Raw genomic sequence first — 19,390 nt, forward strand, 5'->3', positions numbered from 1 at the left:
TAGGTTGTATAATTAACTATTCGGATATTTGTGGGATTATGACTCGAGTGTAGCTAACTAAGGGTTTGTTTCTTTTTTTAGTCATTACGTGTTGTGTGTATTAAATAGCTAAATGTATAATATATTAAGTAAAATATAGGTAATTGGTGGTTATTTTTCTTTATTAAATCAAAAATAAAAACATGAAATTTGACTAAATAATTAAGTTCTTAATTATAAAGTTTATTAGGTAAAAAAATAAACGGGGACTAAGTCAAAATGACTATGTAATGCAATGATCTCAAAAAGTGTATATCCAGTGCAACTAAAAACGAATTTTGTCTATGTAATGTGTGAAACTAATCTACTAGTAGTCGGTCACCACTTTAAAATTAGTCAATTTGTGTCCCATGTGGCAGTTTTACTGACCTTACATGTAAAAAACCGAATATATTATTATTCGATTTATATGTATATATATTGGGATCTATAACCAAACATATATACACACACGTCGGGATCCATAGAAAATTGTGATTTAGGGTTTTTTTTACAGATTATTCATCTTCTTCTTAATATCAAGATAAAAGTAATGTTTTATTTTTTGAGTTTCTTCATAATTGTATTTCTCTCATCATTTTTATTGTCAGATTCATATTTTATAATTTTAAGGTTTATGCAATTATATATTTTTTTTAACTTTTGTTTTTGTAGAAATGCATCATCTATACAAGTTTAATGACAAAGGGATGTTTATGTTTGATCTATTTCGCTATGTTGGTTACAATGTCATGCCTTTATCTTCTTCACACACATTAGGGTTTAAGGAGTTGCATAAGTATATGTAGAGGATCAAACTGGTTGTCCTATTACTAGTATTTACTTTGCCTTTCATGGTTGTGGTGTCGAAAACATGGCAAGTATAAAGCCAAAAGGATTATGTCCTATTCTTTGACATAATATATTCGTATTGTACATTAGATATGCATATTGACCACTTTAATGTGAAATTGAGTAACTACCTTTCCCTAAGAGACGATTTAGATGACAAAAATGAGGGTGATGAGAATGAGATATTGAGATTACATAGACAATTTAGAGACAAATTTGAGATCACATTACATAGACTTTTGAGCTTTCTTAGATATACTCACAGGTTATCATTCCGATATTTATTGTATGTAATGAACTTTTATATCTCGTTTATTGGATATACCCGGGGTTTATGTGAAAACGATATTAGCAACCACTTGTTAGTTTTTAGTTGGTCAGATACATTATTTAATACATATTATAAACAGTCATTTAAAAATATATAGTAAATCAAAATTGAGCAAATTGTCCTTTTTTAACAGTAATTTACTATCGAAAATGTATTATATTAGTCATTTTTTTAAAGTTAGCTTTATCTAGAAACATCCATAAACCTAAATGGTTATAACTAGAATATACTCAAAGATTATGTCAGAAGAAAGTATTGATCCAACAAAATAAAAAGTCAAGTGAGGCAAATAAGAATAATTTTTTACGTTATGACGCACGGGCAAATAAATCCTTATTTATTTCGAACTACGCAGACTATAGCGTGATACATTTTATCAGAAAAAAGCAATAAAAGAAGAAAGCAATAGACGAAGGAAACTCGAGAGATCCAACGGAAAATAAATACGAGTAGTATTTAAAAGCAAGATGATTGGTAAAACCGCAAAAGATAATGTAAGAAAAGAAAAACGGTTGCACGCACACACACACTTTAACATACACTAAGAATATGAATAGCAATCAAATATTTCATGCATTGACAAACAAATGCACTAATGTTACACAATCAACTTTCTTCACATCCTATCCTATCCATAATACATAAAGAATATTATGAAATCTGTCCCTATATATCAATCAAGCCAAATGTTGTAAGAACTAACTGAAAAACAAGAAAAGAAAACTTATATAAACAGAAAAAACCCTCACCAAAAATGAGAAAACCATGTCCTAATAATACAATTACGAAAAAATCACCGATTTTACCCTCTGCGAAGCAACTCTAACACTACGCCGCTCATTTATAACTTAGCTTTTGATCCCGCCAACCCATGCTCATTTATATGCCTTCTACATTGCTTCAACGTTAACCAAGTATGATTCCTTTCAAGTACAGTTTTTTCGCCAACGGGTTTGTAATTCATAATATACTGTTAAAAGTTTTTTTACAGCAAACCAGCAAGCAACGCCCCTGGGTCTGATGATGCAATTGGTTGTTGAGGCACAGGTGCGGGAGGGTTGGCAGTTGTAGGAATGTTAACTAAATGTTCCTTGATGAATTCCTTCAGCCTGTGACAAAATGGCGGGTTGGGTAACATAACAAAAATTGTTGCTTTATGTTGAATCAGACTACCCAAAATTGATTACAGGTTCATAACAAAAAAAACTAGGTGTCAGGCATGGTTACAAACTTTATATTATTCTAGTAGAAATCACCATTCTTTACTGACATGATTAAACTTTTTTTAAAGATTACAAACACACTACTGGTGAATTTTAACCCTGGTTTGATCCATTTGTAGCGTTTCCGTTTAACACAACCCGAATCCTGACCCGTTCATTTATAAATCTGTTTCAATTGTTACCTATACTATTTATGCTTGTAACCATATGAAACTCAAAACTGAAAACATACTCGAATGTTAGAGCTGGATCCCCTGATGCCACTGTCATGCGGAGCTGCGTTCTGTCAGCAGGATCAGTTTCAATTCTAACCTGAAAATCGTGTGACAAATACTCAACTTCTAGTGGATAATCAATGATTACCTTAACAAAGAATTATTAAATACTTAACAAATCGGTTATAAATATCTAGAAATAAACAAATATATGTACTTACTAGGCATAGCATGGCTCGTGTACTTTCAGAATAGAAGGTCGTGCTTGCAACTAAATTACTTGGATTAGGATCCTGGAAAGAAAGAAATATTTAAGCAAAAACCACAAGTGCCTGCTTCTAACTACAACAAAGTATGAAGGCGATGTGTTTTATAATATTAAATAGCTCACCAATCCAGGACAAACCATCAACCTCAAACTGTTGAGCAAATTTGCCATTTCTCCCAATGACATCGGTCTCACACCTCTAACCTGTTTGAGTTCAGGAAAAATAATTCAACTTATTTGCTCAAAAAAGCTGAAAATACTATCAGTCAAACTAAATAGAATATTACACAAGTGAATCTCAACTCTCAAACAGAAGTAGTGCACTAAAATTACTTGTAAAGTGTTAAAGTAATAATCATAAATAGCAAATTTTGTTTGCAGGTCAAACCCAAAATGCCAACCCAGCCTGTTTCAACCTGATACTGTTTTGAACAGTTGCCTAATGCTCCCGAACGAAGAATCTTTCACCCATACAACCCTCCCTTTCACCCCGAGCTATGGTTTTTAACAGATTAATAGATGTACCCCAGTCTATTTCCATTAGCAAGCTATATTACACCCACACAAAATCTCATTTGCAGCATAGCAGTAACTTCTGTGTTGGTGAAAGTTCACAAGGTTGCAAGACTTGGCTAGTGGGTGAAAACAGGCCAGATCGGGGTGTGTCCCGCAAACACATTACAGATAATGGGTTAATTATGATTACAAAAGCGATAACTACAACAGATAATTTTAAAGGTGCATTCAAACTACATTTTGGGTAGCTTTTGTACCTGTTTGACCCGTTACCCTATTTAACAAACTTTTTAGATTATGACCCGACTGAGATAAAAACAGTTCAAATCGACCCAGTTATTAGTTAATGGGTCCAATTTACCACCTCTAGTTGGTACCGTGATTGTTATATAATTAAACATAATAGTTATTTATGTAGGTGGAGCATGAGGTAAAATGCACTAACCACTTCCTGAAGTTTCAAAGGAGGTGTTAGTGGTCTCCACTGGGAGAAAAATTCCTCAGCGGATACTTGAATTGGCTGAAGAAATTTATTCAACACTGCAGGAAGCCGAAGTCGATTATTGACCTGTGAGAGCAATATGAGAATAAAAACCATTACATCACAACCTTGCAGATAAAAAACACTCCAAAATATTATAACCACGTACCAAATAGGCTCCAAACTTGTAGGAGAAGTCGAGAACAGCAACGTCCCTACTTGGACGAAGATTTACCACTTCAAGTGGACATTGAACCTATATTATCCCAAAAAAGCAAATTAGAAAAAACTTACTTAACTCGATTTTAAAAATACACAAACTGCACGCATGTTTGTATTAGGGGTTATATATAGAAAGTTTCAATCAGATACATCCAACCTTAAGAAAGAAAAGGGTGAGAACACTCAAAATTTCATTTTGATGCATTAAAAGTCCATAAAGTAAAAACCGTGTTTGTATATTATCATTATTTAAGTATTTAACAACACATTGACTGAAAATCACAGTTTGTTTAATGCATCCCTCCTCATCCCTCCTTGGATGCATGTGCATGAGTGCATCAAATTTATAAATCTTCATTTTTCAACATATAATGGAAATTTGCATCAATGCATAATTTTTTCAACATATAATAGTATCTATTAATATTAAAGATTGGAAAAGTCCAAAATTATCTTCATCGATTTAAAACCTAACTAACATATTGCCCGGGAATGCAGCGGGAGTAGATAATTGCTGTTGGTGGCAGGACTTTTTAAGAAGGTTCTTGTAGGTGGTTAAATAGTTGAGAAGGTAACTTAATTTGTTACATTATTCCTTTTGGAAAGAGAAAATTTTCAGAGAAAAAGTTATTACGTGTGTAATTCTAAATTATGAAAAAGTTCATTTGTTTTTAGTAAGACATGTTTAAGATTTTCATAATTGAATTTTAAAAAATATAAGAGAAGTATTAATTAAGATATAAGCTATAGGAATATATTAGGTATTTCGCATATCTAAAATTTATGTAATTTAATAACCATCCGACAAATTTTATAAAGGAATATAGATAGAAACTTCTGTATTTCCGATCTTCTTAATTACTACAATAATGAACTTATACTTTTAGCAAAATAGTTTTGTTTATAACTTACTATTATGCGTTTCAATTCTTAATGATAGATGCCTTTGGAAGAAAACATAATTTATATACTAACTAAAGTTATAAGTGACATTATAAGCTAAATATCTATAACTCGAATTTTCTAATCTATAACAATTTATTAATATATATTATATAGCAAAACATGAGTTTGTCAATTGAGATTTGTACATCATATTCTCACAATCTCACCCACTCTCTTCTATCATCCACAGTAGAAAAAAACACGAGATACCATTAAAAAGATACCATTGACAATCACAAGGTTACAAGATATTTTTATCCCACTGCATTAACGGGTATCCTGCTAGTATATGTATATATACATATAGACACAACACACATATACACATTTGTGGTATCTGACCTGTGCTCGTGGAGGTATAATATCTGGTACTGCCGAGAGCTCCGACCTGAGATGTGATGGAGGTAGTATTACTGCCTGTACCGAATCAAGTGGAGCAGTATTCTTGTTTCCCAAAAAAAGGACAAAACGTCCTTGGTGTCCTCGCCATTCTGCTTTGATCCCAATCTGGGATAAATGCAATAGGATATATTACCTTTAATCCATTGGTATATAGAAAAACATACGATATCAGCCTGCAATACTACTGAAATACCTGAACATAAGGATCTTCATAAAGCACCCCACTATCTTTAAGGCATAAGGCATCAAATCTTTCTGCAATATCTACTATCGGCTGTGACAAGCACAAAGCAAAGTTCAAAACTATATTAATGGTATTGAGGACTAGATTCCAATTTCCAACATTGTGATGTGTAAAATTTACACATTTTTACAGGAAAATAGATTATTATCCAACCAGTATAAATTTTGTTATCGAAATTACTTCAACAACTGTTTTTTAAACATTAAAATTTTTTGGGCAAAAATAGCTTTGAGTCAAACCCGCCATGTACCAAAATGACTTATTCTGACCCAACCCAGTAATAATCCATTATCCCCGGCGCCCATTTGTCACAGATATGCAACTAAGGAGACAATACCTTGACGGTAGGATCCTGGTCTCCAACAGGTGCAAGTGCTAAAGCATCATCACCAGGAGCAACATCATGTCCATGAACACTATTGTGGTCTGATTGAGCAGATACACCCGGAGGACCTTCAATAGCCAGTGGACTTAGCAAATCTCCTAGAATATCACCAGCAGGTGCCATATCCTGAGCAGGGAGCTGCGAATCAACACCACTCAAAGTTCCATTCGCCTGGGTTGACCGTTGTTCAGCAGTATTATGATCCTGTAAATTTACCATATTATATATACACCAATATCTGACCAGAACAAAATCTCAAACTCAAGAAGCTTACCGTGTTGCTCGTGCTAGGAACCATAACCATGCCCAGCTGGCTCACTTGTGGAGCTCCATTTGGAGGGCGCTGATCTGTCACCACCAGAGCATTAGACGACTGCTGCTGCGTACGCAGCTTGATAGCACTTAGCTCTGCTGTATCAGCATCAGTATCTTCGGCTTTTTTAATCAACGAGGACTTCAGTAAAAAAACGGTTTTAAAATATCAGCAAAAGGGTGCTCAACAGTATGTATTGACGCACTTTGCCATTTTAAACAGAAAAGAAAAACTGAAGGGTAAATCAACAGAAGTTGAAAATCCAACTCATTATAATACTGAACCGGTCAATTTAGGTTTTGTTAATCTCTTGAATAAATCAATAAAAACAAATTGATTCTGGGAATTTAGGCATTTCAGCTAAATTCTTTTTTTCTAAACCATACATATACCTGTCGTTCTGGGAATTTTGGCATTTCAGCTAATATGTCCATCAGAGCTGCACCTTTCCTACTCAACGCAAAATATTCTACAGCTCTTTGTTGTATCTCAGCATCAATGCAACTTTCATATCTGAAAAGATGAGAGCTTGAGTTTGATACTACTGTCAAATTTTGAATGAAACATGCAGTGAGTTTAAAGTGATTAAACGGACTTGCTGTAAACTGCCCAAACTTGATTCTGCAATTCTGGGTCTGGTGGCTGTGAATGCATCAAAATCTTTGCATATGTTGAAAGAAGAATAGGGATTGTTGGTGTCCTGAACAGATTAGTAGGTCTTAGATTCATGGATATATGAAACATATCACAAGAATAAAGGCATAAAAAAATGGTATACGTACGATACAGTGGGAAGTTTCTCATGTATAATGCCAAAAATTTCTTTTGGACTGCATCCAGGTCGTCTGGCCAAAAGGTGGCTATATTCTCCAAGCAGGTAAGCACTAACCTGTTCAATTAAGAGACACCATTTAAACGCATCTGAAGATTGATTTTAGCTAGAGGTGGCAAAATGGGTGTACATAAAGCAAATGGGACAAAATAGGTTCAGATCTAAGCAGATCATTTTCGGTGCAGGACCTTTCGCCCACTTTAGTTATAGAACAAGTAATGTGTGAATACGATTATATAACATACCTATAAGAATTTGTATCGTTTTTGCTGATTTACCTATATTATTATTATATATAAATAGTTTAGGAATTTTATGCCTTAATAAAAAGGACACTAAGGGAAACCTTTTTGACCCGTTAAATATAAAGTGTCACCCTAATCAACCCACTCGTAAAATATAGGTTAAGATCAACACCTGTACACCATCCCTGGCTAATAGAATATATAGATACAAATGAGAGTTTGCGTACCTTCACCATCGTTTCATGTATGGCTGGCTTATCAAGATACTCCCTCGCTTTCAGTGCTGCATAAGGCTAAACAATTATACAATACGAGTGAGTATTACAGCTTAATATAGAATTTCAATATATGTCCAGATATTAAATAATAGCCGGATATGAAGGTACCTGAAGGTCCTCATTGTTTGTCACAAACTGCACAACCCGAAACCAAATGTCATCACTGACAAAATCTCCTGCTTTGTCAATCAGCTGAAGTATAACATCCACATACCTAAATGAAAAGAATGGAAATGAAAAAGACATACATAAGTTAAAGGATAAAACAGACAAAGGCACTGAAAAGTTATGTACAAAAAATGCATACCATGATAGATCAGGAGCAAATTTCTCAGCAAGAATAGCAGCTTTCAAAGCCAGTTCTTCACGCATTGCAAAATCTGCTGTAGCAAGATACTACACAGAGAAGTGTCAGTCGCATGCCAAAATGGATTCACATGACTGAACCTATGATAATAATAACCGGAAGAAAAGAAAAGGGTAAATCTTTTATATTCTGTAACTATGTACCTGCAATAATTCTTCAACAATGTCTTTGGCATTCGAAACATCACACATGCCATAGAGCAGATCCAAAGAACGTCTCCGAATACTGCATTCGGAAAAGTATGTGATTTCCAGAAAGAGAAGAACTTCTTTGAAATTTATAGGTGGATAGAATTAATAAAAAGGGTATCCCAAGCAACGTGAGACTCCCTTCTAGAACATAAAGTAGGAATAATGAGTCACTCATACAGAAGAATAGGAAGAGGACACCTTTTTTATTTCCCAAAAGCTAAAATAAAAATAGGCGGCCATATGACAAATAAGAAACAGGGCTTAAGGAGTAACGATCGAACACAAGCATTCCAAACACACATATATGGCAATTTACCAATTACTCTAATCACAAGTATTTGATACGCTTATACATGTATCATATATATCAAATATAGACGCACGCATATATCCTTAAGATGAATATACAGGATCAATTAAGCTCGGGGAGCCTAATCAAGCTCAATATCTAAATCTTGAGCTTGGGTTCTTTATCAAAAAAGCAACAAGTTAAGATCGACCTCATTAACATTCAGCTCTTTTTGAGCTTCTAATGAGTCAAGCTCGAGTAGCTCATTTACACTCCTACTTTTTTATGAAGAATCTCCATAAAAGATATATGAATAAATTTGTAACCTCAAAGTGATTGACATTACATAGTCCAGTCCCAATTATGCCCCAGCCCGTTAACCTACATGACTAAGATATAGTCACATGAAGCTAGGATCGCGGTACATTATTCCGGTTAGCTATATCCTAAAATTCGGTATGATTGGCAGTAAACTCATTCCGCATCGCTTCAGTATGATGTACCTGGTACTTTGGTACAGTGTACCCTATAAATAATAACTTTAGTTTTCTACATTATTATACGTTTATAAAGACATAAAAAATGCAAAAAAGTTACTAACATTGTTATGTCTTAATAGCTACCAATGATTTTTTGTCACTTTAGATTAACAATAACAGTTTAGAAATACTGGAAGTCAAGAAAATAGACACATAAAAACTTTAACAGGTTGGACAATTAACATACATCAAATGCATAGGAAACATGCCCCTTTCTCACTCCATTTCATTGTTTCAACTTTGAAAAATATTTCACCTCAATCTCAAAACACTCACTCTACTAAAATAAAAACCTGCTTATTTCTTCATTTTCATGGAAGCGACAACTATGCTTGGTCACGAATCTACAACCACTGTAGCAGATCATCGTTTTCTTCACACGCAGTCACCAAACAAAATAACTTTGGAACATGAATTTATAGGACCAAAAGCGTGAACCCGAAAGGCCCGGATGATTTGGAAGCTTGATTTGGAACGTTGATTATAGCGTACCAGATAGCAAACTGAAACACAATCCAATAATCGTACCACGACCTAGTACCCAGTACAGGCGCTCTTGAACAAAAATTGGGGCTAGTCTAGTAATCCATGTGACTATGACTAAGAGATTGACCTGGAGTAGTGATCTTATAGAAGATTGTACCCCATTGATAGCAAGCTACCAGAATTTACTCTCTTTCACTCAATTTCCTTATCAATGAGGGATGCATATCAAGAAGAAATCAATTAACGAAGTGATGATGTGGTAGCAAATACGTGGAAAACAAGAGTAGAATCACATAATCAGGAAATATCCAGTGTGTATTGGTGGCTCAACAGCTTTCTAAAAGAATGCAACAGGAATTCCCAAAATAGTTACGTAAATAAAGGGATTATCCTACTTATCAAATATGTATATCAAGGAATCTTGTCTATTCGATAACACATCATCTATTGCAACAGACAATATTCAGAAATACTGAGGTATCATTGAACTATATCAGAACTAGATATCAAACTAAGGAATCTGATGTGATTAATGTAGAGTTAGCTGAGATTTACACAGGAAGACAAGGTAGGTGCAAATAAGTTTATACTTAAAACAAAACTAGAATAAAAAGGATGTATATTTGTTGTTTTTGGTCAAGATATCACTCACAAGTCACAAACGTTTAAGACATAAAAAATGATGAGATTCGAAACCAAAAGTCTCACCTGATATCAGGATCTTTCAATGAGGTGATAATTTGTGCTTGATGTCTTTTGATAATCTCGTGAACATCGGTAACCATCAACATACGAGTCATATTCTCCTGCATGACCAATTTCAACATTTATGGCCATCAGATTGTAGCAAGAAGTAGAAACAGTACATCATCTATACTAGAAGCTCAAATATTGAGTTGAAGATTGTTGGCATCACTCTAGTACTTCAAAACTTACCAGACCCAGATACCGAATATTCGGCTCGCGGACAGCTATGAATTTTCCAAGCAGTGCCACACATTGAGACATCATCTCTTTCTCGGAGTCAAGGTGCATGACCTAACAGCAGATAGTTGACGTAAAATAAAGCTTTAGTAACTGGACGCAAATAATCCACAACTAATTTTAAGAGTTAAAATGTGGAGACATGAACTTACAAGAGCAAGAGCTTCAAATAATACAGCATGAGAAGCATTGTTCTTATTTACATTTTTCACCACATCTGTTCCCATGAGTATTCGTTGTAGAACCTAACCACCACCACCAAGATTTCTTAGCGTTATCTTAACTAGCCCATGGTCTGGAGAGACAATTTCTTACAAAAATATACCTCAAACAATGCTCTTCGTATACTAGGATCTTCAACAGTAGGGAAATACTGAAGGGCCCTCATGGTTTTCACCTGCATAAACCATGTTTTCATTAATTTTAGATATTTACATAAATCACCGCCTAAGATCTTGCTTTCTTATGGATGGATAGGAGTTGAAGGTGAAGAAGGCACAAACCTGAAGCCAAGGAGAAGGAATACCATAATATGTATATTCTTGGGGTACATCCTGATTTCTAGCAAGTCTTTCCATAACTTTAACACACTTTGGAAGACAACTCCAATAAGCTTCATGGTTATTGGATACTAAAGCAACAAAAAGACTCATTGAAGATGTTAAAACACCAAGATCTCGTTCATCTAATAGCTGGGCCATCCGATCTGACCTGAGATTGTTAACCACAAGATACAATCAGGAAAAAATCTGAATAAAATTACTCCGTAGCAACAGTAGGTGGCAAGATGGTGTGCGTGTGTGTGTGACACTCAATTACTCAAACACTTGTATCTTCGTCTTCTTAACTTCTCAAAATATAACTAATACATTAATTATGATTACAACAAATTACCAATACTATTGTATAAAGCCCCAATCTTGTGGGCCCCATCAATTTTATGACAATGGTCCTAACTCCTAAAGATCCTCCATTGTTTTAATCATCACAATTGATCTACACATAACCTTACCCTAACTTTTTATCTCCTCTTTCGTCACCGCAAGCGACGATGGTAGAAGAGTAGTTACAATATATATCTAAATTATTTAAATAAAAATGAATTAAGAGGTTGTGCATTAAAAAAACTAGGATGTCAACACATTTGAAGCATTCCTGTTTTATAGCAAAAAAAACCATTTAGACCATTTGAGATGGAAACACCACCCAAATTGATCGATTCTTAAGTAAATGGGTTATAGTGACACCTCCTAGAAACAGTAATCCCAGAAACAAGCATACCAGCCATCTACGTTCACAACATCGGGATTTTTCCTGAACAGCCGTAGCAGACATAATGCAGCTTTCTTTCTCACAAGTGGTCTGCAACTACTTGATAGCTGAGGTAAACAGAGTAAGTATCAAATATTAATTATATAAAGACAAATTCCACATGTATTTTTAAACTTACAAGCAGCTTCTGAACATCAGGTGCTAGTGATTCAGCAAATTCTCTACCACCAATATTCCCAACCTGTAACATTGAAAATTCTTTAGCTTGCAAATAGAAATATTTCTTTTCTCCAGCATTTAAATTATATATGTATGAAGAGAAAATATAGAGCTTGAAAACATCCAGATTATGCTACTATATTCATACCAGTGTCAATGCCAAGCACTGAAAAGTCTCATTGCGCCCGATAATATCATTGCGGACTGCATTAATTGCCAATCTTAAAAAATCGTGATTCTCATTGAGCAAGCAAGATGTCACTATATACCCAACCTGCAGGGATCACATTGTAGAGTTAGATAAAAACTAAAACATTTACACATATAAGTAGATACGTGCTATACCTGCTTTTCTGGATATTTTGGTGCAGATATTAAAGAAACAGCTTCCATGTGCCCGAAGTCTACATCATATCCTAGCATGTATATGTAGAGCATCTTCCAGACATATTTCTTCTTTTCATATGGCGTCAAACCCTGTGACTCAAACAAGTAAAAGAACATCACCAGACAAGGACAAATCGGAAAGTCAAGTCCCAACGCAAACATTCATTTGCATAAATTCTTTATCATAGTTCCAAGAGTTAAACGTGAACCCTGACTGGAGTTTTTTTTACCACGTCCTTCGGATGATCTAATTTACTTAGTGTGTTCCATTTCCCATATTTAGCCAAAATTAATCACCACACTAGGTTTTCTAAATTACAATGTACATTGACAAAAAGGAATAAAATAAATGGAGATTTAAACTGTCCTAAAATACTACTGGCCAATCAAAATGCCTAATTTTTCAATTGACCAATCATAAGCTTAGTTTACCTAAAACTGGATTTTCCTATGTAGAAATCTCTACTATTTATTCAATAATTTACAATCTTATCTTGATTCTCTACATTTTATTAAATTTAATATAAGCTCGACTTACCAAAAATTGGACTTTACTATTTATAAAATATGTACAATTTATTAAACTTAAATTTAGATAAATTAAAATAAGATTGGATAGAATACAGATACACACAATTTTAATTATATTCTTAAGATATACCATCGCTGATTGAAAGTGAAGAGTTTTGAAACTAAAGAATCTATATTCATGTCCAAAATATCACAACGCATATAAGTATAATTCTAGATATTTTACGTCATTATATAATCCTAATCGTGTGTATACTGACGATTAAAATCTTACAAGTCATCCGTTCAAAAAAAAAAATCTTACAAGTCATACAAACATGCATCCGCCTAAGGTAAGAATATGGAGAAACAATACTATATGACTTGGAAGGAAATCTGGTAGTAAGGTATTTAATGCTCTAACTTCATTTCATCATTTGTCAACTACGCAGATATGTCATAGCCTTTTCACATCCGTTATTTGCTATTTTCTACTCACTCCGGATAAAAAAAAACAAAGAAAAATTGCAGAAGCTCACTGTATTAGCTTTTACTTTATCATTAACACTTCTCATTAACCTCCTCCTAAATGCATTACCTTATGTTACAATTATGAAAAGTCAAGTAGCCATGTTCCTATCACTATATCTAAGCACATATTAAAACCATTTACCATAAGTTACAACCTAGCTTAGTTCGAACTAGCTATATCCATGTCGGAATTATAAATTGCAAGTTAGTGGTCTAGTCTGTAAAGTCCCTCTATGTTATTGCTAATCATGTTATTTGTATTACCCTTATATCCACTTTTCATCTATACAAGGTAGAGCATCACCATTCTTCAGGCATGCATCCACAAGAATATAACATATTCACTAAAACATACCAAGTAACACGCCAACATCCACTCAATTGTTGCAACAACTACCTTTTAGAAATACTCATTTCTAATTAGCCCTATTTTAAAGTGACGGATATATACATCTTATACTTTGAGTTCAACAACCATAAATCGCAAGCATGTGTTGCTTTTTAGTAGAGGAAGACCTCAAACTTGCCGGCATTTAAGAGCAATCAATACCTTGATGCACGTAGCAGGTGTGTATTATTTAACTATAAATGACTATTAAATTATATTGAAATTAATGTTTGACAACTAGTCATATCTCTAAAATAGCCTTCTATCGCTACAAAATAGAAAGATTGTTCAAAACTTCAAATTTGCTTCTCAAAGCACAATTTGAAAAAACTTTAGTTTTCAAGTTTATAAAAAGTCTTACAAACGAAAACGAACAGCATAACAACTTGCTAAAAATGACTTGAACAAAAAAGGCTTAAAAGCTTGACGAAAACATAATACTGCAATTAAAATACCATACAACCATTAAAGTTTGCATTTTTTTTTCTTGAAATAGATATAATAAAACATCTTTATCAATCTATCACTTTTTTAGTAACTATCATAACTCCAAAGAGAAACTTTAGAAACATACTCTACTACTTAACCAACTTTCGCTAAGTCATTCCCATACATACATTTCCATAATACGAATCATCCCGTATTTATAATCAGTCCAAAAGACCTTCGTTAACCGTAATTCATTTGACCTCAACCTCATTGCAGCCCAAATCCCTCTCCTAGTCTCGTAAACAAGTTTAACATTTCCTTATCAAATTCAACATCTACACATCTTCTTCAAGCTAGATCAACTAACTAAAAACCTATGTCCAAAATTTGACCTAATAACAAAATTACAATCAAAATCACACTATTAACAAATACTGAAAGACACACACAGATATATATATATATATATTAAATTTGAATATAAATAGGAAAGAAAACCCTAACCTTTTCATTTTTGAAGCGAGTACGGATATTGCCAAGCTCTTTATCAACACGAAGTCGTTCCTGTTCTTTATTCCGGCAATTACGTACATCGGATATAAATACAGATAAACCTCGCATGCCTGATAACGCCATATCCTCCGGTCAACTTCCGATCAGTTATGGTCAACGTTTTAAGTCTAGATAGATCCCAGACGTTGGTTTGTCCGTCGATCGAATCGAAATTTAAGTAAATAACAGTTGAATTGAAGTCAAATTAATAAAACTAAGGATTTCATATTATCTGTTTGGAGAGAGAAAATGGAGGTAGGATCTAGAGAGAGAGAGAAAGAAAGGAGGTGGACTAAATGAGAATGTGAGTTTGGAATGGCCGTCGGCGGGTGAGAAAGACGACTTTTTTTTCTAGTATTTCTTTTTCTTCTCATTTTTTATATTTATTTTTTTATTTATATTTATGTTTGTTATTTTAAAAGTAAGTATATACGGAAAGAATTTTGTTTGGCGTTCAAATTTAAAATTTTAAGGGGGGTGGGAGTGGTTTTCCAACCCCAAAGTTTCCCAAATATCCACATCACCATCTTCCAATAAAAACTTTCCACCTTAAACTTCCTCAATTCACCCCAAATCATCCCAAAATGGTGGCGCTACTCACCCCAACCCCAATTTCCACATCATCTTTTTTATTTCCATTTATTTTTACTTAACAAAATCACAAATTATTTTAAAATTAAAAAACATACCCTTTTATTATATTAAAACAAAGAAACATTACATAATACTTAAAAAAAATAAACATTACATAATACTTAAAAACAATAAACATTAAATAAATACTTAAAAAAAAAGAAACATTACATAATACTAAAAAAAAACTAATCATCGAGATACGCCAAATCTTGAGCCCATACGTGCTCCGTAAGATCATATCGAAGGCGATGGTGAACTTCTTCGTCAATCAACTCCGCATACACACTTTCATCGAACACCGGTTGCACTGGCGGGTCCATTATATGGACCGGTGAGATTGCCTTTCCGTCCCTCTTAATGATCATGTTGTGTAAGATAATACATGTATGAACATACTTTCCAATTTTGTCTTTCGTTAGAGGTCGAAGAGGTCGTTGAAGAATTTTCCATTTACCTTTGAGGACACCAAAAGCTCGCTCGACATCTTTTCTGGCCGCCTCTTGCAATTTCTTGAATCTTTTTTCCTTAGGGTCGGTTGGATACGGGTATGCTTTAACAAGTGTTGACCACTTGTTGTAGATCCCATCACTAAGCCACGTTTATAATCTCGCCCATTCACGTGGAATGAAGAATCCGGAGCCGTTCCGTTACGGGCTGTAACATACAAATCGGATTGGTTCAACACGTTGATGTCGTTGTTCGACCCCGGGACACCGAAAAAAGCATGCCAAATCCACAAATCATGTGACGTGGTGATTTCAAGCATAATAGTTGGACCGTTGTGGTCACCCCTCGTGTATTGCCCTCTCAAACGTCTAGGACATGCCGACCACTCGACATGTGTGCAATCGATGCTACCAAGCATCCCAGGCATATGATGACGAAGCTCGTGGGCCTCGAAGATGCGTGCAACGTCGTGTGACGTCGGCCTGCGTAGGTACTCTCGGCTATACAACCGAATGATGGCGTCACAAAAATAATCAAGGGTCTCTCGTGCGGTTCTGGCTGCCATGCACAAATACTCGTCATACTCGTCTGGTGCGTTACCCGTCGCGAGTGCCTAACGGCGGATGTGCATTTTTGTATCGCCGTAAAACTTTTTCCTCTTGCATCGTAACGTTCTTGGAAATACGGGAAGTTTGCTTCAATGTCGCGCACGATATCTAAAAACATGGTCTGTCCATTCGAAACTTCTTTCGAAAGCAATCGTCTTCGTATTTTGGTTGTTGAACGAACCAATCGTTCAAAAGAGTATCAAGACCAATTTCCCGATGCCGATCCGTATACCGTCGAGTTTGAGGAGCACTAGAAGTTGCCGTATCTTCAAGAAAGTGTAACGCGTTAACAAAGAATTCCATAGAGCTATCGTTTGACTCGTCGGGAGAGTCGCTCGAATTATCCAAAATACCGGAAGCCATATTTTTTGGTGTTGGGTGTAAGAAATTAGTGATGAAAAGGTTGGGGTGTTTGAATTTTATAAAAATGTAGTGAAAATGAGAGTAGTTGTGTGTTGTTTAAAGAAGAAAAGAGTGTATATATATAGAGAAAGAGGTAAAAGAAAAAAAAAAAGACAACGGCTACTTCCTCCGCTCCCCTCGCCACGTGTCAAGCCACCAGTGGCTCCTTTCCTGCGCGCGGGCCCCACGCTCCTTTCTCTCTCCTCGGTGAACCTTCCCCGTTTTCTTCCTTCCGTTCCCCACCCCGACCCCCTGGCGGCGGTGTTCCCAGGCGGGGTCGGGGTTCCCCAATCACCACACCACATCCACTCCCACCCCCCTAATAGAAATCGGTCGTTATAACATACGAGATGACTTATTTTTATACACATTTTCAGATTCTTGCTTGTCTTTACTTTTTTCATAACATTGGTCCTTATTTGTTTATCGAGTACAAATCAATTAACTAAATGTTTATAAAAAATTTTTGTTATATAACAAACTAGCTAATCAATCCGGGTTCAACCCGGACCGCTTAACTAAAAATTTAAAACAAAAAATATACTCTATAAAATTATGTATGTAATTTGTTGTCGATATTTGATATGGATATAGATGAACATTTATACATAAAAACCGATTAAGATGATGAAAAAGTAAAAAGTAACTACCGTAAATCAATAGTAGATATGGAATTAAAAATATAGAGCTAGAATACATTATCAGTTTTCATATTAATTAGGAAAAATTATGTATGTAATTTGTTGTCGATATATTATAATTTGATATAGAGATAACAACATACTTGGAATGATAAACATTTATATATAAAACCGATTAAGGTGATTAGAAAGTAAAAATTAACTACCATAAATCAATGGTAGATATGAAATTAAAAATTTAAAGCTCAGTCGATCATTTTTTCATATTAATTAAAATAATTAATGTTAGAAAAGTAATATAAAAAAAGAACGAAATGCAATTTTAGTCCATGTGTTATCACACCATTTGCAATTTTGGTGCAAACATTTGCAAAGTGGCGATTCTGGTGCCACAAATGGAAAAGTTTCGCAATTTTGGTCCATTTTTAACTTTCCGTCCATTTTGCTCCGTTAGAGAGGCCATGTGCCAAGCACTTGATGGGCAATACTATCTTTTCATACGACACAAGGACCATTCTTGCAAATTAACTCATTTTTTTCTAATTATTTGTTTATTTATTTATCATCATCATCATCAAAGAACAACATCTTTTTATCCAGATTTCTAAACAATTTGTTAAATATCAAATTAATATCTCTCAACCTCTTTTCCAAAATAACATATCCCCAAATATCATCATATTTTTAAAGGAAACATAACCCCAAATATCTTTCATTTACGTACATATATATATATTATACATTGTATAGATCCACAAGCGGTGGTGGTTGGTGTTAGTAGCAACTGCTAATGATGGCGGGTGATGGAAGCGGTAGGTGGTGGTTGTGGGTGGTAGAGAAACACACAATGGTGGTGGTTACCGGTGGAAACATATCCGATCGATGCTCCTTTAATGCTGCCACCGTCGCTCCTTCTAATTACAAAACCTATAAATAACCAATCAATGGTTAGCACCACCGAACTTCCAAAATCTCTAAACAAAATGGTGGTTTATGATTATTGTGGTGATGGTGATAATGGGTCACAGATCTGACGGCGGATGAGGAAGACCAGTTGAATCCCCAACCACATCAATGTTCAACCTTGCTCCATGGCCAACGTCCACCTGATTGGCGGCCAACCCTGGTGTGGTGGTTCGTGGCGACTCTGTAGTGGTTTTAGGGTTTTCAATGGTTTTTCTTTAGCAGTAAGGGAGGAAAGTCATTAGAATTTGGATCTGATGAATATGTGTTGGTTGCTTCAATTGATTTAAACCTTCAATGAGCATAAAAATGATGATACTACAAAATAGTAGTAACAACAACCGCCATTTTGAAAGCTAAGCTAGTTGTTTCTTTCTTTTTGTTTTTATCAAAAAGATTATCTTTTTAATCAATATATATTCTAGTCTATTTGTTACGATTAGTATAGTAATAGTTGGTTGGTTGATTGTTGTTGTCGATTACTTTAGTTTATTAATGTCATTTATTAATGTCAAAAGTAATAAAGTTTTTTTTTGCTATTTTAATTTTATGAGTAAATGAAAGATTTGGAGAAACTTTTCTTTTTCGGAGTATTGATTACGTTTGTGTATATATATGTTTTTTGAGAATATTGATTTTAATTGTTGTTGATGATAATGAATTCTTGCATATTTTGTTTGAAGATCCAGAAAATAGTTTGTTGTTTGATGATGATCATGATAAACATATAATTAAAGAATAGAAAAAGGCTTGAATTCGTTTGCAAGAATGGTCCATTT

At 34.5% G+C, this 19,390-nt stretch overlaps 2 protein-coding genes across 2 annotated transcripts; both read right to left on the reverse strand.

Moving 5' to 3' along the window:
- Nucleotides 1–1,755: 1,755 nt before the first annotated feature.
- Nucleotides 1,756–15,229, reverse strand: LOC122601342 (AP-2 complex subunit alpha-1-like). The gene is made up of 27 exons (XM_043774110.1): nt 14,867–15,229; nt 12,463–12,594; nt 12,266–12,391; nt 12,077–12,139; nt 11,908–12,005; nt 11,130–11,337; nt 10,952–11,023; nt 10,779–10,871; nt 10,579–10,680; nt 10,351–10,448; nt 8,281–8,362; nt 8,078–8,166; nt 7,879–7,984; nt 7,720–7,785; nt 7,198–7,304; nt 7,011–7,115; nt 6,808–6,928; nt 6,377–6,556; nt 6,055–6,306; nt 5,667–5,747; nt 5,414–5,578; nt 4,074–4,160; nt 3,869–3,991; nt 3,031–3,111; nt 2,861–2,932; nt 2,657–2,736; nt 1,756–2,310 (listed from the first exon to the last, which is right to left on the reverse strand). Exons 1-27 carry the CDS (start codon nt 14,996–14,998, stop codon nt 2,187–2,189), a joined length of 3,045 nt encoding a protein of 1,014 aa, XP_043630045.1. The 5' UTR covers nt 14,999–15,229; the 3' UTR covers nt 1,756–2,186.
- A 506-nt stretch (nt 15,230–15,735) lies between these two features.
- LOC122595774 lies at nt 15,736–16,968 on the reverse strand. The gene is made up of 3 exons (XM_043768214.1): nt 16,787–16,968; nt 16,005–16,497; nt 15,736–15,903 (listed from the first exon to the last, which is right to left on the reverse strand). Exons 1-3 carry the CDS (start codon nt 16,966–16,968, stop codon nt 15,736–15,738), a joined length of 843 nt encoding a protein of 280 aa, XP_043624149.1.
- Between the last annotated feature and the right edge of the window lie 2,422 nt (nt 16,969–19,390).

The sequence above is a fragment of the Erigeron canadensis genome, chromosome 1 (assembly GCF_010389155.1).
Source record: "Erigeron canadensis isolate Cc75 chromosome 1, C_canadensis_v1, whole genome shotgun sequence".
Lineage (NCBI taxonomy): Eukaryota > Viridiplantae > Streptophyta > Magnoliopsida > Asterales > Asteraceae > Erigeron > Erigeron canadensis.